General features: G+C 41.2%; 3 protein-coding genes across 3 annotated transcripts; all 3 read right to left on the bottom strand.

Moving 5' to 3' along the window:
• Positions 1 to 1022: 1022 nt before the first annotated feature.
• Positions 1023 to 2972, bottom strand: LOC138597897 (uncharacterized). The gene is made up of 6 exons (XM_069669454.1): positions 2930 to 2972; positions 2519 to 2839; positions 1880 to 2236; positions 1670 to 1795; positions 1254 to 1315; positions 1023 to 1151 (listed from the first exon to the last, which is right to left on the bottom strand). The coding sequence occupies exons 1-6, from the start codon at positions 2970 to 2972 to the stop codon at positions 1023 to 1025; spliced, it is 1038 nt and encodes a 345-aa protein (XP_069525555.1).
• A 10816-nt stretch (positions 2973 to 13788) lies between these two features.
• LOC138597750 (uncharacterized) lies at positions 13789 to 15677 on the bottom strand. The gene is made up of 6 exons (XM_069669229.1): positions 15635 to 15677; positions 15224 to 15544; positions 14646 to 15002; positions 14436 to 14561; positions 14020 to 14081; positions 13789 to 13917 (listed from the first exon to the last, which is right to left on the bottom strand). The coding sequence occupies exons 1-6, from the start codon at positions 15675 to 15677 to the stop codon at positions 13789 to 13791; spliced, it is 1038 nt and encodes a 345-aa protein (XP_069525330.1).
• A 5162-nt stretch (positions 15678 to 20839) lies between these two features.
• LOC138597759 (uncharacterized) lies at positions 20840 to 22789 on the bottom strand. The gene is made up of 6 exons (XM_069669239.1): positions 22747 to 22789; positions 22336 to 22656; positions 21697 to 22053; positions 21487 to 21612; positions 21071 to 21132; positions 20840 to 20968 (listed from the first exon to the last, which is right to left on the bottom strand). The coding sequence occupies exons 1-6, from the start codon at positions 22787 to 22789 to the stop codon at positions 20840 to 20842; spliced, it is 1038 nt and encodes a 345-aa protein (XP_069525340.1).
• Positions 22790 to 23508: the final 719 nt, after the last annotated feature.

The following is a 23508-nucleotide window of genomic DNA, read 5'->3' as shown; positions in this document are numbered from 1 at the left end:
AGAGAACGTCAAACACTTTAAACATGGGAGCAGTGAACAAGTAAGGACCTCTTTCAAATCCTCAGAAAGGACAATAGGTATATCTTAGATAAAGGAAGTGAAGATCACACCCAACATGCCCCCATGACCCCTGTTTCCTTCAGACAATACAGAAAAGAATCAAAAAAGTCTCTTTTATTCTCATATGCCTTGGACTTTCTAACTGGAGATGCCCTGCACCCATAAAGTGAGCTGAAACTCAAGCAGCACCAGTTGTCCTGAAAGGTTGGCACTGTTTACAAGAAAAAACATCCGAGAGAAGCCTGCAACAGTTTGACTGCCAAAGATGAGACTTCAACCTGCGCATGGGATCGTGAGACGAGGTTTGTGCTGCACCAACAAATGCAGGATATAGGCAAGAGGCCTCGAAAGAATCTTTAAAAAAAGTATTTGCTGAAAGCCAAAAGCTGTGGCTTTACTCACCCTAGAGAACTAACGTGCATTAAGCTGCTTCCTGGTGGTCCCTCGTGTTTCAAGCACTGTCAGATGTGACATTTATCAGTCACTAAAATTTGAGCTGTTTCAGTTTCTTTACAGTCCAAATCTTTAAATAATCTTTAACAAAAACAAATATTTAAAACTTATATAATGAAAAAGATAATTTATTTCCTTTTCCTTACTATGTGTTCTGTTGTCTGTTTAACCTCCTTGTTTAATTGTGTCTTAAATGCTGTAAGTAAATGCACCTAATATCACTGAGGAAAAGCAGAGACGCACGTGAAAGAAAGACAAAAAGATATTTATGCTTTAATAAGACATGACAAGGTTTTACTAAAGATTTCAGATTATTTAAAAAGACATTAAAACACAACAACAGGATGTAAAACATAAAAAGATGGAAGGATCAACTCACAGTAACATAAAGGGTCATTTTATGCATTCAGAAGTAGATGCAGAAACAGTAGTGTCTGCTTCCTCTCAACAATCATGTTAGACACTTTAAGGTCAGTCGTATAAAACCCCCCACATGTTTTCATAGACATTTACATCGAGCATTTCACTTGAGAATAGACACCGTCTTCAGTCTTTAACTCTTTAGTCTTCCTCCCTCTTGTAGATTTCGGGCCGTGAAAATGCAACGCAGCATAGTTCAGATCATGTCCACCTTCAGTCTGTGCAGCAAATAAAGTTCTCATTACATGAACGTGTTCGTATACAGCAAGTTAGGAGTTATGTTAAATTTATACAGTATGCAACTTTCTTTGATCACTTACAATATCATCTATTCTTGGGTTGGAGTTGTCACGTCTTGCTGGCAAAGAGGCGCTTTCTATTCCTTGAATTGAGTGAAGACAGAAACATTATGTACTTTTCTCACTTTTAAACCAGATCCTCAGCTGTTTCAGCACATTTTAGTTTAAAATATAACATTAAAAACATCATTTTTGGACAGTGTCCTTAATAACTTGTGCATCCTGTTCAGGTTTATTGAGGCACACATGGAATAAACAGCAATGTGGAGGCTCAAAATAGTGCAAAATATCAGTGACGTGCTGATATGGATATCTTCTATTTCATTTAAGAATAGGAGGTGAAGGTTTGTCCTCTCCTGTTTGATGTTACACTTCCTGTAGTCAATAAACGTTTCAAGTAAAACTACCAAATGTTTGAATCAGTAAACAACTCTTACCTTTACATTGTCCACATGCTGCTCTCGGAGATCGGTGACAGATGAAAACAATATTTCCAATCACAGAAATGACCAGGCAGACTATCGCTATCACCAGAGCAACAAATTCAGAGCTTGTTGTTTGCTCTAGAGAACAAAGAAGAAAGTTTCATTCATGATGTTAATAAAATATTATGAAGATCGCCTCCAGTGCTGAACTTATAATCATACCAAGCTCTAGTTTTGTTCCGTCTCCAAACAGTATCTCTCCACATGTGGCCACAGCACAGTAGTAAGTCCCAGCATCAGAGGAGCTGACGTTCTTAGAGAAGCGATAAACGCAGCTTCTCTGAGTGTCAGATCTCTCGTCACATCCACCACGTCTGTTTCCATCAGTGTAGATGATGTCTGGATGAGATTTATCTGATCCGGCTCTGAACCAGTACACACTGTGACCTCCTGGACACGTTTGACTCTCAGAGTCAGAGAGGACTGAACACTGCAGAGTCATCAAGTCTCCTGGACGGACTGGATCAGAAACTGTCGGCCGCTGAACAACAGTGTAGTTTGATGTCCTCTGAGTGTTTCCTGTGTATTTGAAGACGTTCAAAAGTAAAATAAACACAATATAAAATGCTTTGACATGATGAAATGTAGCAGTAAGAACCTATTGTTCAGATGATTAAATCATGGGTCAAATCTCAACATTGCCAACATGGAGTAATATTTCTAATTTGACATATTAGGATATAATGTATATGAATTGGAAATCCTTTCAACAACTGCTACATGAAGCATTTTTTTCATAACATTGTTTAGTCATTAAAACAGTGTAGCTGATTCTAAGACATTGAAAAAACACATAATTACCTTTTATTGACAAATATGTAATGAATGAAGTTATCTTATTCCACTCCAGGACTACACAGTGATACATTCCCTCGTCTTCTTGAACTGTCCTCAAAATGGTCAGATTGTTCATATTCTGATGAACTTTTAAATCAAATCTAGAATCTGAAAACTCTGCTCCAAACACTTTGTTTGTATTTGTCCATCGTCTCACAATTAATTTCAGAGCATCACCAGCACTCTGCTTGAACCAGAAGGCTTCATTGTTTAAAATATAAGGTGAATCACATGTGAAGGTTGCAGGTTCACCAAGTTGAACTTGGGTCACTGGAGCCAGCGCATCTAGATACAAGTATAAAGGAAGAATAAATTAAACAGTAAATAATCATTCAGCCAGACATCTGGACACAGTCATTATTGCGTATCACTTACAGGCCTGATGAAGGAGAAGCAGTGTGAGCCATAACGCGATCATCTTGACACTGTCTCTTGTTCGGAGACCTCTTAGTTACTTTGAATATACAATGACGTGGTCATAAAAGCAACACCTTCAAATGTGATTGGTTGTCTAAATATAAAACAAGATCATTTCCTGCCACAGTGGTTTTGTCTGTGTGATGTGAGGCATCTCAGTTTTTTTCACTCTAATTTAAATTCAGAAAAGATTCATGGTTCTCAGTGATTGAGGAACTCTGTAAACATTTACTGTAAACATGGACAGGTTCTCTTTCTTGTCAGGCTTATTCAACGTTCCCACAACATTTGGGGAATTATGAGACGTGTTCATTGACCGGTATCATGTTGACCTGCATCATATTTTCCAAAATCAACACTGTTTGTCATAACACCTCAGTTAATATCATGTCAGGTAGCAAAGTTATTTGTCATGCTAGACTGACAACACTGACATTCACACTCGGATAGTATTTTGATTGTCATAACGTTAGCGAGCATGCTAAGGTTAGCCAACTAGCTCCAACATAATTACACTGAGTAATTTGCCATTTGGTTACAAAGCACAATGCCAGATCCATGCAATTACCAGCCAGATCAGCCCAGAGAGTCTGTGCGAGTTGGCTGATGTTATCTACTCAACGGTGTTTTGCTACGTTGCCGAACTGGCAAATCGTCTGCGATAGCAGACAAGCTAACGGTAGCTGGCTAACCTTAGCCTGGGCAGGTAATGCAATGATATTGGCTATTAGAAAACAATCGGTAGTTATGCACATTTGCTTTGTTCTGCTACATAATTTACAAAATCAACACTGTTTGTCATGTTAGCTGGCGAAGTTATTTGTCAAGCTAGATAACTGACACACACACTCGGATAGTATTTTGTTAGTTATAACTTTAGCGAGCATGCTAAGGTTAGCCAACTAGCTCTAACATAAATACACTGCATGACTCTGGCATTGTGCTTCGTGACCAAACGTCAAATTACACCGGCGAACCAGCAAATCATCACAAGCATTAGCTCACATTAGTCATGCAGGGCAGGGCGGCTGGAGAGAGCTGGGATGAAGCACTTCTGCTGTGAGAGAAAAAACACTGCACCCGGTGAGAGAACGCTGCACGTGGGTTTTGTTTCTATGACAACAATAAGTTGTGGGTCTGTTTTGATCCCCAAAAGCAATCGAAGGTCTCCATGATTCGCATGCCCTGCCGATGTTGACTCAAGTTTTCCCCCTGATGTCGATCACATTCCTGTTTGGCCATAGGGTTGCCACCTTCCATGCAGAAAAATAAAGGACGCCATCCACAGCGGGGGCCTGTTCCTCGGGGCCACGACCACCACAGGTCCGGTGATGCGCCAGTGGTGTTAAATCATAACTTAAAACATGGTTTGAAGAAAGTATTAAGATTCATACTTCAAGTTTGATGTGCTTTATTACCAGTGGACATCAGAAATAAGCTGAACAGATAGGGGAGGAGTAGGATAAGAAGTTGTTAATGAAATTGAATCATTGTATAGGGTGGTGTGAACACGGGTTTTGGCTCAAATATTTCATCGTTTGCAGTCACGCAACCCAAACAGTGAAACCACACAGAAATATCTAGAAACATTTTTAAATTATTGGTAAGTGAATCTATTTATTTATTCATTAAGTTTTTTTTAATATAGCCTACTGTTAATCCATTAGCATTTAAGGATGCAATTTTCCAGACTGGGTAATCATAACATATCCTAGTTGTTTCTTTTCCACACATGGGCACTATATTTTGATTCATGTATTAAATAAATGCTTACGTATCCGACTGTAAACCTCAACCTTAAAGGACAAATTCACCCCTGGAAAAAGCCACTGTCAGTCAAAGCTGGTGTTCTCTGCAATCAATAGAAGCAATATTGTTTTAAATTGGCCTTAGCTGTGGAGAAAGTTGTACAAACAGCTTGTGGTTTAAACCCATTCTACATTCCTACAACACCCATCATGCATTGCGCCTCTCTCTCTGAAAGGAATGGCCCAGCGAGGGCCTGGTTATATAGAGAGGTTACAGGTCTGCGCGAGAAGTCTGCCTGTTTGTTATGTTCGTTCTTTCGACCAGGACTGCTGGTAAACATAGGGGGTAATTCACTCCACTCTCTGCTGCGCACACACTGACGGACCTCAACTGCATGCACAGATCGATGAGGAGACGGGAGAGGAGGGGGCAGATCTTTGAACAGCTTACTGTAAAATCCAGACTCGACAGGTGTTTACTAGTATTACTCTCTTTAACGCAGCTTTATGTTTTTAAAACAAGCGCGGAGATGCAGCACATACAGTCCATCCATATAATAATTACACTTCCTGCGTAACGGCTCCGGACATGTGGACAAAGTGTGTCTGTGTACCGCGGTTGAGCCTTGCACAGCCACGGACTGATTGGTCTCCCGATTATAATAATAATGACAAAACGTTATTAACAGATTGTTTTTACAGACAAATACATTTTGTTTTTCAACAACAAAAGGTTGAGTTGTTATCATGATCACTGGAAACTCTGAGCCTGACAGCCCTTATGATACTGCACCGCAGCTCCCACCACCTGCTGGCGTTTGTGAACTAGGTGCTTTTTGCCACGAGGCATAGAAAAAGGGACAAATTTGCCCCGAATGTTTGCACAACATGACTCATTGAAGTACGCGCAAACGGTTCCGGAGCACACAGACGCTGTTTGCTCTGCAGCGCACTTTGGGGTGTGTTTGAGTACGAGTCTTTATGTCATTTGCATAGGTTTAGAGGGCACAAAATTGTTTCCCACTGGCTCTCTGCTAAGAGACCCGCCTTCCTCTGCCGGTCTTTCCCTATCCCCAGCTCACATTTTCCCAGAATGCGGGTGGGATAATGCTGCGTTCATAACAACTCAGAAATACGGGACAAACCCCGTCCCGTATTGATTCATAACGGGACACGCCCTTTAATTGTCAAATACGGGACAATTCCGTATTTTTAGGGACGGGTGGCAACCCTATTTGGCCAGACGGGCTTCAGGAGATAAATCTTATTTTTGCTTTTTAATTCTTGTGTGTAACAAAGACAACAAATAATTAAAACTTATATAATGAAAAAGTGCATTTCTTTACTTTTCCTTACTATGTGTTCTGTTGTCTGTTTAACCTCTTTGTTTAATTGTGTCTTAAATGCTGTAAGTAAATGCACCTGATATCACTGAGGAAAAGCGGAGACGCACGTGTAAGAAAGACAAAAAGATATTTATGCTTTAATAAGACATGACAAGGTTTTACTAAAGATTTCAGATTATTTAAAAAGACATTAAAACACAACAACAGGATGTGAAACATAAAAAGATGGAAGGATCAACTCACAGTAACATAAAGGGTCATTTTATGCATTCAGAAGTAGATGCAGAAACAGTAGTGTCTGCTTCCTCTCAACAATCATGTTAGACACTTTAAGGTCAGTCGTATAAAACCCCCCACATGTTTTCATAGACGTTTACATCGAGCATTTCACTTGAGAATAGACACCGTCTTCAGTCTTTAACTCTTTAGTCTTCCTCCCTCTTGTAGATTTCCCGCCGTGAAAATGCAACGCAGCATAGTTCAGATCATGTCCACCTTCAGTCTGTGCAGCAAATAAAGTTCTCATTACATGATGGTGTTCGTATACAGCAAGTTAGGAGTTATGTTAAAGTTATACAGTATGCAACTTTCTTTGATCACTTACAATATCATCTATTCTTGGGTTGGAGTTGTCATGTCTTGCTGGCAAAGAGGCGCTTTCTATTCCTTGAATTGAGTGAAGACAGAAACATTATGTACTTTTCTCACTTTTAAATCCAGATCCTCAGCTGTTTCAGCACATTTTAGTTTAAAATATAACATTAAAAACATCATTTTTGGACAGTGTCCTTAATAACTTGTGCATCCTGTTCAGGTTTATTGAGGCACACATGGAATAAACAGCAATGTGGAGGCTCAAAATTGTGCGAAATATCAGTGACGTGCTGATATGGATATCTTCTATTTCATTTAAGAATAGGAGGTGAAGGTTTGTCCTCTCCTGTTTGATGTTACACTTCCTGTAGTCAATAAATGTTTCAAGTAAAACTACCAAATGTTTGAATCAGTAAACAACTCTTACCTTTACATTGTCCACATGCTGCTCTCGGAGATCGGTGACAGATGAAAACAATATTTCCAATCACAGAAATGACCAGGCAGACTATCGCTATCACCAGAGCAACAAATTCAGAGCTTGTTGTTTGCTCTAAAGAACAAAGAACAAAGTTTCATTCATGATGTTAATAAAATATTATGAAGATCACCTCCAGTGCTGAACTTATAATCATACCAAGCTCTAGTTTTGTTCTGTCTCCAAACAGTATCTCTCCACATGTGGCCACAGCACAGTAGTAAGTCCCAGCATCAGAGGAGCTGACGTTCTTAGAGAAGCGATAAACACAGCTTCTCTGAGTGTCAGATCTCTCGTCACATCCACCACGTCTGTTTCCATCAGTGTAGATGATGTCTGGATGAGATTTATCTGATCCGGCTCTGAACCAGTACACACTGTGACCTCCTGGACACGTTTGACTCTCAGAGTCAGAGAGGACTGAACACTGCAGAGTCATCAAGTCTCCTGGACGGACTGGATCAGAAACTGTCGGCCGCTGAACAACAGTGTAGTCTGATGTCCTCTGAGTGTTTCCTGCATGATACTAATGATACATGAATTTATATTAAACAGTAAATGTCTAATGAATGAAAAAATCCTTTCAAATTTTACTAAAGAGATGGTTAGAAATAGAAACATAATGCAGCTTTAAATGGATAAAGCAACAAATCACATAATTACCTTTGATGGACAAATAGGTTGAACTCAAAGCTATCACAGTAAACTCCATGACTACACAGTGATACATTCCCTCGTCTTCTTCAATTGTCCTCAAAATGGTCAGATTGCTTGTATTCTCACTAACTTTCAAATCAAATCTAGAAGCTGAAAACTCTGCTTCAAACTCAGGCTTTGTATGTTTCTGCAGTATCACAATTAATTTCAAAGCATCACCAGCACTCTGCTTGTACCAGAAGACTCGGGTGTTTAAAATTTCCGGCGAAAAACACATGATGGTTGCAGGTTCACCAATTTGAACTTGGGTCACTGGAGCCAGCGTATCTAGATACAAGTATAAAGGAAGAATAAATTAAACATTAAATAATCATTCAACCAAACATCTAGACACAGTCATTACAACGTATCACTTACAGGCCTGATGAAGGAGAAGCAGTGTGAGCCATAATGTGATCATCTTGACACTGGCTCTTGTTGGAGACCTCTTACTTACTTTGTAAGTGAAGATAATGACGTGGTCATCAAAGCCACACCTTCAAATCTGATTGGTTATCTAAATATACATCTAAGTTCATTTCCTGCCACAGTGGTTTTGTCTGCTTGATGTGAAGCATCTCACTTTTTTCCACTCAAATCTTTCATTCACAGAAGATTCCAGTTTCTCACAGATTTGACGAACTCAAACATTTAGTCTCAACATGGACAGGTTCTCTGTCTTGTAAGGCTCATTCCACAATCCCTCAGCATTTGAGGAATTATGGGGCTCTCACTAACTACACAAACACGGAGGGTATTGCAAGATATTATTTATCAATATCATATCCTTTTTCTCAGAGTTCTTTCGTAAGTATTCTCTGTTGCGTCTGCATTTAGCAGTGCCAAGACTAACTACAATATATAACTCTTACTGGCAATTGCCACTACTGTCTATACATGCTTTAGCTGTCTGCTGTTTGGCCCACTGTAAGGATTAATTCATGAATCCACATCAGTGCCCCTGCTCCGTCTGATCAAAACTCTGACCTCTGTTGCTTATGATTCCATAAGCAACAAGGGAAGCAGAGGGGTCGAGACTCTGTGGGAGTCGTCTGCTTGTTGCTCACAGTGTGGAGCCACAAGACAAATGTCTGTCTACATCTGTCATTCAGATTGTTACGAATGTGGAGGACGTACGCTGGATAACACCAGCAAACAAGGATTTTAATGTTGTGAACACCCTAAGTATAGCTCATGGGATAATAGTACATTTTATTTATAAGCGCCTTTCAGGACACTCAAGGTCGCTGTACAAAAAACACAAACAAGAGTAAAAACACCAACAAGGGTAAAACAGACCAGATAAAATACATTAGGAGTGGGTGAGGGACAGTGCTTAGAGTTGGGGAGAGTAGGTGAGGCGGAACAGATGGGTTTTGAGATTTGATTTAAAGATCGGGAGGGTCGTGCAGTTTCGGAGGTCGGGTGGGAGGGAATTCCAGAGCTGGGGAGCAGAGCGGCTGAAAGCTCTAGCCCCCATGGTGCTGAGGCGGGCAGGGGGTACGGTGAGGTGGATGGAGGAGGAAGACCGGAGGGTGCGGGATGGAGTGGCAATGTGCAGGAGGTCGGAGAGGTAAGGAGGGACGAGGTTGTGAATAGATTTGAAAGTATACAGAAGGATTTTGTAGGTGATCCGTTGGTTGATTGGGAGCCAGTGGAGTTGCTGTAGGATGGGGGTGATGTGGTGGGAAGAAGGTGTTCTGGTGATGATCCGGGCGGCAGAGTTCTGGACAAGCTGAAGTTTATGGAGGGCTTTCTGGGGGAGGCCGAAGAGAAGGGAGTTGCAGTAGTCAAGGCGGGAGGTGACGAGGCTGTGGACAAGAATAGCAGAGGTGTGGGGAGTGAGGGAGGGGCGGAGACGGTTGATATTACGTAAGTGAAAGTAAGCGGACCGGGTGACGTTATTGATGTGTGATTGGAAAGATAGAGTACTGTCGAGGATGACACCCAGACTCTTAACCTGAGGGGAGGGGGAAACAGGGGTGTCGTCAATGGAGAGTGAGAAACTGTCAACTTTAGATAAGGTGGATTTGGTGCCGATAAGAAGGATTTCGGTTTTATTGCTGTTTAATTTTAGAAAGTTTGAGGTGAACCAGGATTTTATTTCAGAAAGGCAGGAGGAGAGGGAGGGGGGTGGGAGTGTGGAGTTCGGTTTGCATGAGAGGTAGATGGTGGATAATCAGGATCTGGTGAAGATTTGTCAAAAATGGTGGTGAAACCAGAATGCCATAGGTCATCGGCAATACTGTGGATCTGACTCTGGGAACCCAGAAGTGCTTTGGACTTGCAGAGTGGAGATTGGTGTTTTGCTGGGAAGCCGGAAAGATTTAGAAAAGTTTTGTTTTGATGTCAGAACGGTGGAGCCGGATGTTGAGCTTGTTTCAGGTGAGCTACTGTCCCCTCAGATGTGTTTAAGGTTTGGGATGGTCAGAGTGTTGACAAGGACAGGTTGCAGTCACTTTGCCTTTTGTTAGGGCGCCCCAGTCTTGAGCGGGTCAGAAAGAATGGCCGCTGTCCCGCAGATACCTGACTGGATATATCCCCTGGGACTGCTGGAGGGAGAAGGCCTTATCATATGGGTGGATGAGTGCTTGGCGCCGGGGAGTGTGGATGGCAGAGACCAACTAAGGTTGCTATGAAGGCTGTGTGAGAGGAGATGGAGAAGATGCCGACCCTTGGGGTTTGGTGATCTTTAATTAAATTGCTGTCTGACGCTTTGAGAAGGAGCTCCTGATCTATGGTAAAGGTAAGCATGTTTTCTCTCGTGAGTCAAAGGGGTAAGGAATGAATAAGGTCTGCTTAAACACAAACGTGGCTGAAATGGGATGTGTTCCAGCCGTGGTCTTTGTTGCCGGACCTAGTTTAAAACTACACCTATGAGGTTACACAATGTCAATGGTAAAGAACATTTTAAAACTCTTTTCAATAAATATTGTGAATGGGAAGTGCCTCTTCACATGACAACATGAGCCAACAAGCATATGATGATGGTACCAAGTGATGGTTGAAGGTGATGGTACCAAGTATAGCGTGGCTACAACAAGCCAAAGCAGTACTTGATAGTTTGGTATGTTCCTGACCTTGAAATTCTCTTAGCCTGGCTGAATAGTGTTTTGATGTCCAGTGTAGATGTTACAAGCCAGTTTGTGAAGAGACACAATATAAAAACTAACTCAGGACTCTAAACGAGGCGAGCTAATCTCAGTCAGAAGCTGCGCCATAACTGATGAGTCCTTGATCGGCCGTGTCTGACTGGTGCACTGGTCTGAGCCTGGCACCAATCAGGCTTCTCCAGCTGGCAGCACAGGTGGGCGGGAATATCCGGGAATATATACACACTCACCTGTACTCACATACATACACCAATCAGTCATAACATTATGATCACATTATGACTACCTAATATTGTGTAGGATCCCCTTTTGTGGCCCAGACAGCCCTGACCCGTCAAGGCATGGACTCCACCAGACCTCTAAAGGTGTGCTGAGGTATCTGGCACCAAGACATTAGCAGCAGATCCTGTAAGTCCTGTAAGTAGCTCCAACGATCAGATTTGGTTATCCAGCACATCCCACAGATGCTTGATTGAAATAAAATCTGGGAAATTTGGAGTCAACGCCTTGAACTTGTTGTCGTGTTCCTCAAACCAGTTCTGAAGCATATTTGCAGTGTGGCAGGGAGCATGATCCTGCTGAAAGAGGCCACACCATTAGGAAATACCACATCCATAAAGGGCTGCACTTGGTCTGCAGCAATGTTTAGGCATGTTATCAACATGATGTAAGAGAAAACAAGATTCTTTTCACCAGGCCAACTTCTTCCATTGCTCCGTGATCCAGCTCTCTTGCCCAGGTTCCCATTGTAGGTGCTTTCGGCAGTGGACAGAGGTCAGCATGGGCACCTTGACCGGTCTGCGGCTATGCAGCCCCATGTGCCACAAACTGCGATGCACTATGTGTTCTGACTCATTTCTATCAGAACCAGCATTAACTTCTTCAGCAATTTGAGCTACAGTAGCTCTTCTGTTGGATCGGACCACACAGGCCAGCCTTTGCTCACATGAGCATCAATAATCCCTGGCCACCCATGTCCCTGTCACTTGTTCTCCTTCCAATGACTGCTTTTGGTAGACACTGACCTTTGCAGACCAGGAACACCCTACAAGAGCTGCAGTTTTGGAGATGCTCTGACCCAGTTGTTTAGTTGTCAAAGTCACACACATCCTGACACTTGCCCATTTTTCCTGCTTCCAACACATCAACTTCAAGGACAAAACATTCACTTGCTTCCGAACATATCCCACCCACTGACAGAGGCCATTGTAACGAGATAATCAATGTTATTCACTCGACTTGTCAGTGGTCATGATGTTATGGCTGATTGGTGCACAAGGAGGTGTAGGCGGTGGCTGTAACAGCAGAGTACATTGCAAACAAACGGGTGGGAGGCGTCTCAGACATTGTGGTGAGATCAGACGTCTCAGAAGCACATCTGTTTTTTTCTTCAGAGGTTGTATGTTTCACATAAACCAGGACAAGACCCGTGTAGCAGGAAATGCTCTTTCATTGTATATTGTGTGATAACCAATGAGATGCAACTGAAGGTTTGACCTATCATGACCATGTCACCATGTTCAGTCGCATCATAACTAACAGTTCTCCTGACAAGAGACAGTGTCAAGATGATCGTGTTAGGAGTCACACTGCTTCTACATCATTCAGTATGTAGGGGATGATATTGAATAAATACTTTCTCATTTATCCTCAGTTGACATGACCTCTGGGCCTGCAGGATCACCATCACCCCCGAGGAGTTTATAGCAGGAGGAACTCTCCACCAACTGGCCTCGTCCCTAAATCTAATACCAGGTGAGGAAGACCTGCAGAGACCACACAGACCTTTGGGCAGACACAGTTATACTGAATACAGAGAACGTCAAGCACTTTAAACATGGGAGCAGTGAACAAGTAAGGACCTCTTTCAAATCCTTAGAAAGGACAATAAGTATATCTTAGATAAAAGAAGTGAAGATCACACCCAACATGCCCCCATGACCCCTGTTTCCTTCAGACAATACAGAAAAAAATCAAAAAAGTAGTCCCATTCATTCTCAAATGCCTTGGACTTTCTAACTGGAGATGCCCTGCACCCATAAAGTGAGCTGAAACTCAAGCAGCACCAGTTGTCCTGAAAGGTTGGCACTGTTTAAAAGAAAAAACATCCGAGAGAAGCCTGCAACAGTTTGACTGCCAGAGATGAGACTTCAACCTGCGCATGGGATCGTGTGACGAGGTTTGTGCTGCACCAACAAATGCAGGATATAGGCAAGAGGCCTCAAAAGAAGCTTTAAAAAAAGTATTTGCTGAAAGCCAAAAGCTGTGGCTTTACTCACCCTAGAGAACTAACGTGCATTAAGCTGCTTCCTGGTGGTCCCTCGTGTTTCAAGCACTGTCAGATGTGACATTTATCCGTCACTAAAATTTGAGCTGTTTCAGTTTCTTTACAGTCCAAATCTTTAAATAATCTTTAACAAAGACAACAAATATTTAAAACTTATATAATGAAAAAGTGCATTTCTTTCCTTTTCCTTACTATGTGTTCTGTTGTCTGTTTAACCTCTTTGTTTAATTGTGTCTTAAATGCTGTAAGTGAATGCACCTAATATCACTGAGGAAAAGCAGAGACGCACGTGTAAGAAAGACAAAAAGATATTTATGCTTTAATAAGACATGACAAGGTTTTACTAAAGATTTCAGATTATTTAAAAAGACATTAAAACACAACAACAGGATGTGAAACATAAAAAGATGGAAGGATCAACTCACAGTAACATAAAGGGTAATTTTATGCATTCAGAAGTAGATGCAGAAACAGTAGTGTCTGCTTCTTCTCAACAATCATGTTAGACACTTTAAGGTCAGTCGTATAAAACCCCCCACATGTTTTCATAGACATTTACATCGAGCATTTCACTTGAGAATAGACACCGTCTTCAGTCTTTAACTCTTTAGTCTTCCTCCCTCTTGTAGATTTCGGGCCGTGAAAATGCAACGCAGCATAGTTCAGATCATGTCCACCTTCAGTCTGTGCAGCAAATAAAGTTCTCATTACATGATCGTGTTCGTATACAGCAAGTTAGGAGTTATGTTAAAGTTATACAGTATGCAACTTTCTTTGATCACTTACAATATCATCTATTCTTGGGTTGGAGTTGTCACGTCTTGCTGGCAAAGAGGCGCTTTCTATTCCTTGAATTGAGTGAAGACAGAAACATTATGTACTTTTCTCACTTTTAAATCAGATCCTCAGCTGTTTCAGCACATTTTAGTTTAAAATATAACATTAAAAACATCATTTTTGAACAGTGTCCTTAATAACTTGTGCATCCTGTTCAGGTTAATTGAGGCACACATGGAATAAACAGCAATGTGGAGGCTCAAAACAGTGCGAAATATCAGTGACGTGCTGATATGGATATCTTCTATTTCATTTAAGAATAGGAGGTGAAGGTTTGTCCTCTCCTGTTTGATGTTACACTTCCTGTAGTCAATAAACGTTTCAAGTAAAACTACCAAATGTTTGAATCAGTAAACAACTCTTACCTTTACATTGTCCACATGCTGCTCTCGGAGATCGGTGACAGATGAAAACAATATTTCCAATCACAGAAATGACCAGGCAGACTATCGCTATCACCAGAGCAACAAATTCAGAGCTTGTTGTTTGCTCTAGAGAACAAAGAAGAAAGTTTCATTCATGATGTTAATAAAATATTATGAAGATCGCCTCCAGTGCTGAACTTATAATCATACCAAGCTCTAGTTTTGTTCCGTCTCCAAACAGTATCTCTCCACATGTGGCCACAGCACAGTAGTAAGTCCCAGCATCAGAGGAGCTGACGTTCTTAGAGAAGCGATAAACGCAGCTTCTCTGAGTGTCAGATCTCTCGTCACATCCACCACGTCTGTTTCCATCAGTGTAGATGATGTCTGGATGAGATTTATCTGATCCGGCTCTGAACCAGTACACACTGTGACCTCCTGGACACGTTTGACTCTCAGAGTCAGAGAGGACTGAACACTGCAGAGTCATCAAGTCTCCTGGACGGACTGGATCAGAAACTGTCGGCCGCTGAACAACAGTGTAGTTTGATGTCCTCTGAGTGTTTCCTGTGTATTTGAAGACGTTCAAAAGTAAAATAAACACAATATAAAATGCTTTGACATGATGAAATGTAGCAGTAAGAACCTATTGTTCAGATGTCAAATTAAATCATGGGTCAAATCTCAACATTGCCAACATGGAGTAATATTTCTAATTTGACATATTAGGATATAATGTATATGAATTGGAAATCCTTTCAACAACAACAAAAAAATCACATAATTACCTTTTATTGACAAATATGTCATGAACGAAGTTATCTTATTCCACTCCAGGACTACACAGTGATACATTCCCTCGTCTTCTTGAACTGTCCTCAAAATGGTCAGATTGTTCATATTCTGATGAATTTTTACATCAAATCTACAAGCTGAAAACTCTGCTCCAAACACTTTGTTTGTATTTTTCCATCGTCTCACAATTAATTTCAGATCATCACCAGCACTCTGCTTGAACCAGAAGGCTTCATTGTTTAAAATATAAGGTGAATCACATGTGAAGGTTGCAGGTTCACCAAGTTGAACTTGGATCACTGGAGCCAGCGCATCTAGATACAGGTATAAAGGAAGAATAAATTAAACAGTAAATAATCATTCAGCCAGACATCTGGACACAGTCATTATTGCGTATCACTTACAGGCCTGATGAAGGAGAAGCAGTGTGAGCCATAACGCGATCATCTTGACACTGTCTCTTGTTCGGAGACCTCTTAGTTACTTTGAATATACAATGACGTGGTCATCAAAGCAACACCTTCAAATCTGATTGGTTGTCTAAATATAAAACAAGATCATTTCCTGCCACAGTGGTTTTGTCTGTGTGATGTGAGGCATCTCAGTTTTTTTCACTCTAATTTAATTTCAGAAAAGATTCATGGTTCTCAGTGATTGAGGAACTCTGAAACATTTACTGTAAATATGGACAGGTTCTCTTTGTTGTCAGGCTTATTCAACGTTCCCACAACATTTGGGGAATTATAAGACGTGTTCATTGACCGGTATCATGTTGACCTGCATCATATTTTACAAAATCAACACTGTTTGTCATAACACCTCAGTTAATATCATGTCAGGTAGCAAAGTTATTTGTCATGCTAGACTGACAACACTGACATTCACATCGGATAGTATTTTGGTTGTCATAACGTTAGCGAGCATGCTAAGGTTAGCATGGTTACCAACTAGCTCCAACATAACTACATTGAGTAATTTGCCATTTGGTTACAAAGCACAATGCCAGATCCATGCAATTACCAGCCAGATCAGCCCAGAGAGTCTGTGCGAGTTGGCTGATGTTATCTACTCAAGGGTGTTTTGCTACGTTGCCGAACTGACAAATCGTCTGCGATAGCAGACAAGCTAACGGTAGCTGGCTAACCTTAGCCTGGGCAGGTAATGCAATGATATTGGCTAATAGAAAACAATCGGTAGTTATGCACATTTGCTTTGTTCTGCTACATAATTTACAAAATCAACATTGTTTGTCATGTTAGCTGGCGAAGTTATTTGTCAAGCTAGATAACTGACACACACACTCGGATAGTATTTTGTTAGTTATAACTTTAGCGAGCATGCTAAGGTTAGCCAACTAGCTCTAACATAAATACACTGCATGACTCTGGCATTGTGCTTCGTGACCAAACGTCAAATTACACCGGCGAACCAGCAAATCATCACAAGCATTAGCTCACATTAGTCATGCAGGGCGGCTGGAGAGAGCTGGGATGAAGCACTTCTGCTGTGAGAGAAAAAACACTGCACCCGGTGAGAGAACGCTGCACGTGGGTTTTGTTTCTATGACAACAATAAGTTGTGGGTCTGTTTTGATCCCCAAAAGCAATCGAAGGTCTCCATGATTCGCATGCCCTGCCGATGAGGACTCAAGTTTTCCCCCTGATGTCGATCACATTCCTGTTTGGCCATGGGGTTGCCACCTTCCATGCAGAAAAATAAAGGACGCCATCCACAGCGGGGGCCTGTTCCTCGGGGCCACGGCCGCCACAGGTCCGGTGATGCGCCAGTGGTGTTAAATCATAACTTAAAACATGGTTTGAAGAAAGTATTAAGATTCATACTTCACGTTTGATGTGCTTTATTACCAGTGGACATTAGAAATAAGCTGAACAGATAGGGGAGGAGTAGGATAAGAAATTGTTAATGAAATTGAATCATTGTATAGGGTGGTGTGAACACGGGTTTTGGCTCAAATATTTCATTGTTTGCAGTCACGCCACCCAAACAGTGAAACCACATAGAAATATCTAGAAACATTTTTAAATCTTCGAAAACTATTTAAGTAAAACACAGTTTTCATTATTGGTAAGTGAATCTATTTATTGATTAATTAGGTTTTTTTAATATAGCCTACTGTTAATCCATTAGCATTTAAGGATGCAATTTTCCAGATTGGGTAATCATAACATATCATAGTTGTTTCTTTTCCTCACATGGGCACTATATTTGGATTCATGTATTAAATAAATGCTTACGTATCCGACTGTAAACCTCAACCTTAAAGGACAAATTCATCCCTGGAAAAAGCCACTGTCAGTCAAAGCTGGTGTTCTCCGCAATCAATAGAAGCAATATTATTTTAAATTGGCCTTAGCTGTGGAGAAAGTTGTACAAACAGCTTGTGGTTTAAACCCATTCTACTTTCCTACAACACCCATCGTGCATTGCGCCTCTCTCTCTGGAAGGAATGGCCCAGCGAGGGCCTGGTTATATAGAGAGGTTACAGGTCTGCGCGAGAAGTCTGCCTGTTTGTTATGTTCGTTCTTTCGACCAGAACAGCTGGTAAACATAGGGGGTAATTCACTCCACTCTCAGCTGCGCGCACACTGACGGACCTCAACTGCATGTACAGATCGATGAGGAGACGGGAGAGGAGGGGGCAGATCTTTGAACAGCTTCCTGTTAAGTCCAGACTCGACAGGTGTTTACTAGTATTACTCTCTTTAAGTGTTTTAATGTGGTATTCTTTATGTGGCTCTCACTTACTACACAAACATGGTGGCTATTGCAAGTTAATTTTAATCATCACATCCTTTATCTCCAAACCCTTCCATAAGTATGATCCAGGGATGCCCAGATCAGGATTTTACTCGATACCGATTACTGATTTTTTTTTTAATAGTGAGATCTGCCGACCATCGATCTGATCACCTATTTAAATGCATTTTTCCAACCTTCCTAAGAATATAAAAATCATTACACAAAGAGAGGAATTAATACATTATGAGTTGTGAAGGTTGTGTGAGAGGAGATGGAGAGGACCCCGACCCTTAGAGTTTGGCGATCTTTTATTAGATTGCTGTCTGAAGTGTCGAGAAGGAGCTCCTAATCTATGGTAAAGGTAAGCATGTTTCTGTCATGTCGGTCACAGTTTATGTGAAGGCAGAGTCAAAGGGGTAAGGAATGAATAAGGTGTGCTTAAACACAAACATGGCTGAAATGGGATGTGTTTGAGGTGTGGTCTTTGTTCCCGGACCTAGTTTAAAACTATACCTATGAGGTTATAACCTCTTTTCATTAAATGTTAGGAATGGAAAGCAGTCTCTCACATCACAACTTGAACAAACAAGCACATATGGGGTGTTTGGGGGGTGGTGGAGATTGCAGATAGGCTGCGAATTGGGATCCAGTAACAGGTGTCAGATATTGTGCCAGTGCAACAACAAGCCAAAGCAGTACTTGATAGTTTGGTATGTCCCTGACCTTGAAACTCCCTTAGTCTGGCTGAAAAGTGTTTTGATGTCCAGTGCAGATGTTACAACCCAGCTTCTGATTGTTGCACTGTCTGGGCCTGGCACCAATCAGGCTTCTCAGGCCAGCAGCACAGGTGGGCAGGAATATTCAGGAAAAAATACACACTCAGCCGTACTCTTATACGTGCATATACACCATAGCATAACATTACATTATATTATCATTTAAGTCCTGTAAGTCACGAGGTGGGGCCTCCATGCATTGGACTTGTTTGCCAGCACATCCCACCGATGCTCGACTGGATTGAGGTCTGGGGAATTTGGAGACCAAGTCAACACCTTGAACTTGTTGTGTTCAAACCTCAAACCATTTCTTAAGGATTTTTGCAGTCTGCTGAAAGAGGCCACACCATTAGGAGATACTGCTTCTATGAAGGGGTGTACTTGGTCTGCAACAATATTTAGGTAGTTGGTACTTGTCAAAGTAACATCCACATGAATGGCAGGACCCAAGGTTTCCCAGCAGAACATTGCCCAAAGCATCACACTGCATCCGCCAGCTCGCCTTCTTCTCATAGTGCATCCTGGTGCCATGTCTTCCCCAGGTCATACTGTGGCTGATGGGTGCACAAGGAGGTGTAGGCGGTGGCCGTAACAGCAGAGCACATTGCAAACAAACGGGTGGGAGGCGTCTCAGACATTGTGGTGAGATCACACGTCTCAGAAGCACATCTGTTTTTTTCTTTAGAGGTTGTATGTTTCACATAAACCAGAACAAGACCCGTGTAGCAGGAAATGCTCTTTCATTGTATATTGTGTGATAACCAATGAGATGCAACTGAAGGTTTGACCTATCATGACCATGTCACCATGTTCAGTCGCATCATAACGAAGACTTCTCCTAACAAGAGACAGTGTCAAGATGATCGTGTTAGGAGTCACACTGCTTCTACTTCAATCAGCATGTAGGGGATGATATTGACTAAATACTTTCTCATTTATCCTCAGTCGACATGACCTCTGGGCCTGCAGGATCACCATCACCCCCGAGGAGTTTATAGCAGGAGGAACTCTCCACCAACTGGCCTCGTCCCTAAATCTCATACCATGTGAGGAAGACCTGCAGAGACCATGCAGACCTTTGGGCAGACACAGTTATACTGAATACAGAGAACATCAAGCACTTTAAACATGGGAGCAGTGAACGTAGTGAACAAGTAAGGACCTCTTTCAAATCCTTAGAAAGGACAATAAGTATATCTTAGATAAAGGAATTGAAGATCACACCCAACATGCCCCCATGACCCCTGTTTCCTTCAGACAATACAGAAAAGAATAAAAAAAAGTCTCTTTTATTCTCATATGCCTTGGACCTTCTAACTGGAGATGCCCTGCACCCATAAAGTGAGCTGAAACTCAAGCAGCACCAGTTGTCCTGAAAGGTTGGCACTGTTTACAAGAAAAAACATCCGAGAGAAGCCTGCAACAGTTTGACTGCCAAAGATAAGACTTCAACCTGCGCATGGGATCGTGTGACGAGGTTTGTGCTGCACCAACAAATGCAGGATATAGGCAAGAGGCCTCAAAAGAATCTTTAAAAAAAGTATTTGCTGAAAGCCAAAAGCTGTGGCTTTACTCACCCCAGAGAACTAACGTGCATTAAGCTGCTTCCTGGTGGTCCCTCGTGTTTCAAGCACCGTCAGATGTGACATTTATCAGTCACTAAAATTTGAGCTGTTAAAGTTTCTATACAGTCCAAATCTGTTATCTTACTATGTGTTCTGTTGTCTGTTTAATCTCTTTGTTTAATTGGGTCTTATATGCTGTAAGTAAATGCACCTAATATCACTGAGGAAAAGCAGAGACGCACGTGTAAGAAAGACAAAAAGATATTTATGCTTTAATAAGACATGACAAGGTTTTACTAAAGATTTCAGATTATTTAAAAAGACATTAAAACACAACAACAGGATGTGAAACATAAAAAGATGGAAGGATCAACTCACAGCAACATAAAGGGTCATTTTATGCATTCAGAAGTAGATGCAGAAACAGTAGTGTCTGCTTCCTCTCAACAATCATGTTAGACACTTTAAGGTCAGTCGTATAAAACCCCCCACATGTTTTCATAGACGTTTACATCGAGCATTTCACTTGAGAATAGACACCGTCTTCAGTCTTTAACTCTTTAGTCTTCCTCCCTCTTGTAGATTTCGGGCCGTGACAATGCAACGCAGCATAGTTCAGATCATGTCCACCTTCAGTCTGTGCAGCAAATAAAGTTCTCATTACATGATGGTGTTCGTATACAGCAAGTTAGGAGTTATGTTAAAGTTATACAGTATGCAACTTTCTTTGATCACTTACAATATCATCTATTCTTGGGTTGGAGTTGTCACGTCTTGCTGGCAAAGAGGCGCTTTCTATTCCTTGAATTGAGTGAAGACAGAAACATTATGTACTTTTCTCACTTTTAAACCAGATCCTCAGCTGTTTCAGCACATTTTAGTTTAAAATATAACATTAAAAACATCATTTTTGGACAGTGTCCTTAATAACTTGTGCATCCTGTTCAGGTTTATTGAGGCACACATGGAATAAACAGCAATGTGGAGGCTCAAAATAGTGCGAAATATCAGTGACGTGCTGATATGGATATCTTCTATTTCATTTAAGAATAGGAGGTGAAGGTTTGTCCTCTCCTGTTTGATGTTACACTTCCTGGAGTCAATAAATGTTTCAAGTAAAACTACCAAATGTTCGAATCAGTAAACAACTCTTACCTTTACATTGTCCACATGCTGCTCTCGGAGATCGGTGACAGATGAAAACAATATTTCCAATCACAGAAATGACCAGGCAGACTATCGCTATCACCAGAGCAACAAATTCAGAGCTTGTTGTTTGCTCTAGAGAACAAAGAAGAAAGTTTCATTCATGATGTTAATAAAATATTATGAAGATGACCTCCAGTGCTGAACTTATAATCATACCAAGCTCTAGTTTTGTTCCGTCTCCAAACAGTATCTCTCCACATGTGGCCACAGCACAGTAGTAAGTCCCAGCATCAGAGGAGCTGACGTTCTTAGAGAAGCGATAAACACAGCTTCTCTGAGTGTCAGATCTCTCGTCACATCCACCACGTCTGTTTCCATCGGTGTAGATGATGTGTGGATGAGATTTATCTGATCCGGCTCTGAACCAGTACACACTGTGACCTCCTGGACACGTTTGACTCTCAGAGTCAGAGAGGACTGAACACTGCAGAGTCATCAAGTCTCCTGGACGGACTGGATCAGAAACTGTCGGCCGCTGAACAACAGTGTAGTTTGATGTCCTCTGAGTGTTTCCTGTGTATTTGAAGACGTTCAAAAGTAAAATAAACACAATATAAAATGCTTTGACATGATGAAATGTAGCAGTAAGAACCTATTGTTCAGATGATTAAATCATGGGTCAAATCTCCACTTTGCCAACATGGAGTAATATTTCTAATTTAAAATGTTAGAATATAATGTATATGAATTGGAAATCCTTTCAACAACTGCTACATGAAGCATTTTTTTCATAACATTGTTTAGTCATTAAAACAGTGTAGCTGATTCTTAGACATTGAAAAAACACATAATTACCTATTATTGACAAATATGTCGCACACAAAGTTATCTTATACCACTCCAAGACTACACAGTGATACATTCCCTCGTCTTCTTGAAGTGTCCTCAAAATGGTCAGATGGCTCATTTTCTCATTAACTTTTAAATCAAATCTAGAAGCTGAAAACTCTGCTCCAAACACTTTGTTTGTATTTTTCCATCGTCTCACAATTAATTTCAGAGCATCACCAGCACTCTGCTTGAACCAGAAGGCTTCATTGTTTAAAATATCAGGCGAGCCACATGTGATGGTTGCAGGTTCACCAAGTTGAACTTGGGTCACTGGAGCCAGCGTATCTAGATACAAGTATAAAGGAAGAATAAATTAAACATTAAATAATCATTCAGCCAGACATCTGGACACAGTCATTATTGCGTATCACTTACAGGCCTGATGAAGGAGAAGCAGTGTGAGCCATAACGCGATCATCTTGACACTGTCTCTGCTCAGGGGACCTCTAAGTTGCTTTATAAGTAAAGATAGTGACGTGGTCATCAAAGCCACATCTTCAAATCTGATTGGATATCTAAATATACATCTAAGTTCACTTCCTCCCACAGTGGTTTTGTCCGTGTGATGTGAAGCATCTCACGTTTCTCACAAGTGTGAGGATCACTTGAACATTTAGTCTCAACATGGACAGGTTCTGTTTGTAAAGCTAATTAAATGTTTCATCAGCATTTAACTCTGAAGGGCTCATTTCTTTTTCTGGGTTTAGTGTTTAAATGTGGTGTTCTTTATGTGGCCCTCACTTACTACACAAACATGGTGGCTATTGCAAGTTCATTTTAATCATCACATCCTTTATCTCCAAACCCTTCCGTAAGTATGATCCAGGGATGCCCCGATCAGGATTTTACTCGATACCGATTACTGATTCTTTTAATCATGAGATCTGCCGACCATCGATCTGATCACAGATTTAAATGCATTTTTCCAACCTTCCTAAGAATATAAAAATCATTACACAAAGAGAGGAATTAATACATTATGAGTTGTGAAGGTTGTGTGAGAGGAGATGGAGAGGACCCCGACCCTTAGAGTTTGGCGACCTTTTATTAGATTGCTGTCTGAAGTGTCGAGAAGGAGCTCCTAATCTATGGTAAAGGTAAGCGTGTTTCTGTCATGTCGGTCACAGTTTATGTGAA

The sequence above is a fragment of the Semicossyphus pulcher genome, unplaced genomic scaffold (genome assembly GCF_022749685.1).
Source record: "Semicossyphus pulcher isolate SPU_LCO1_2020_fin unplaced genomic scaffold, fSemPul1.0.p SCAF_2, whole genome shotgun sequence".
Classification (NCBI taxonomy): Eukaryota; Metazoa; Chordata; class Actinopteri; order Labriformes; family Labridae; genus Semicossyphus; species Semicossyphus pulcher.
This window is presented reverse-complemented; position numbering and strand designations above follow the sequence as displayed.

What these genes read in the sequence shown, in the direction of transcription:
- LOC138597759 (XM_069669239.1), bottom strand. Translation starts at nt 22,789, where the DNA reads ATGATCGCGTTATGGCTCACACTGCTTCTCCTTCATCAGGCCT. An exon ending in GCTTCTCCTTCATCAGGCCT is followed by an intron (nt 22,657 to 22,746) that starts GTAAGTGATACG and finishes ACTTGTATCTAG; the next exon opens with ATACGCTGGCTCCAGTGACC. An exon ending in CGGAACAAAACTAGAGCTTG is followed by an intron (nt 21,613 to 21,696) that starts GTATGATTATAA and finishes TTTGTTCTCTAG; the next exon opens with AGCAAACAACAAGCTCTGAA.
- LOC138597897 (XM_069669454.1), bottom strand. Translation starts at nt 2,972, where the DNA reads ATGATCGCGTTATGGCTCACACTGCTTCTCCTTCATCAGGCCT. An exon ending in GCTTCTCCTTCATCAGGCCT is followed by an intron (nt 2,840 to 2,929) that starts GTAAGTGATACG and finishes ACTTGTATCTAG; the next exon opens with ATGCGCTGGCTCCAGTGACC. An exon ending in AGCATGTGGACAATGTAAAG is followed by an intron (nt 1,316 to 1,669) that starts GTAAGAGTTGTT and finishes ACTCAATTCAAG; the next exon opens with GAATAGAAAGCGCCTCTTTG.
- LOC138597750 (XM_069669229.1), bottom strand. Translation starts at nt 15,677, where the DNA reads ATGATCGCGTTATGGCTCACACTGCTTCTCCTTCATCAGGCCT. An exon ending in CGGAACAAAACTAGAGCTTG is followed by an intron (nt 14,562 to 14,645) that starts GTATGATTATAA and finishes TTTGTTCTCTAG; the next exon opens with AGCAAACAACAAGCTCTGAA. An exon ending in ACCCAAGAATAGATGATATT is followed by an intron (nt 13,918 to 14,019) that starts GTAAGTGATCAA and finishes TTTGCTGCACAG; the next exon opens with ACTGAAGGTGGACATGATCT.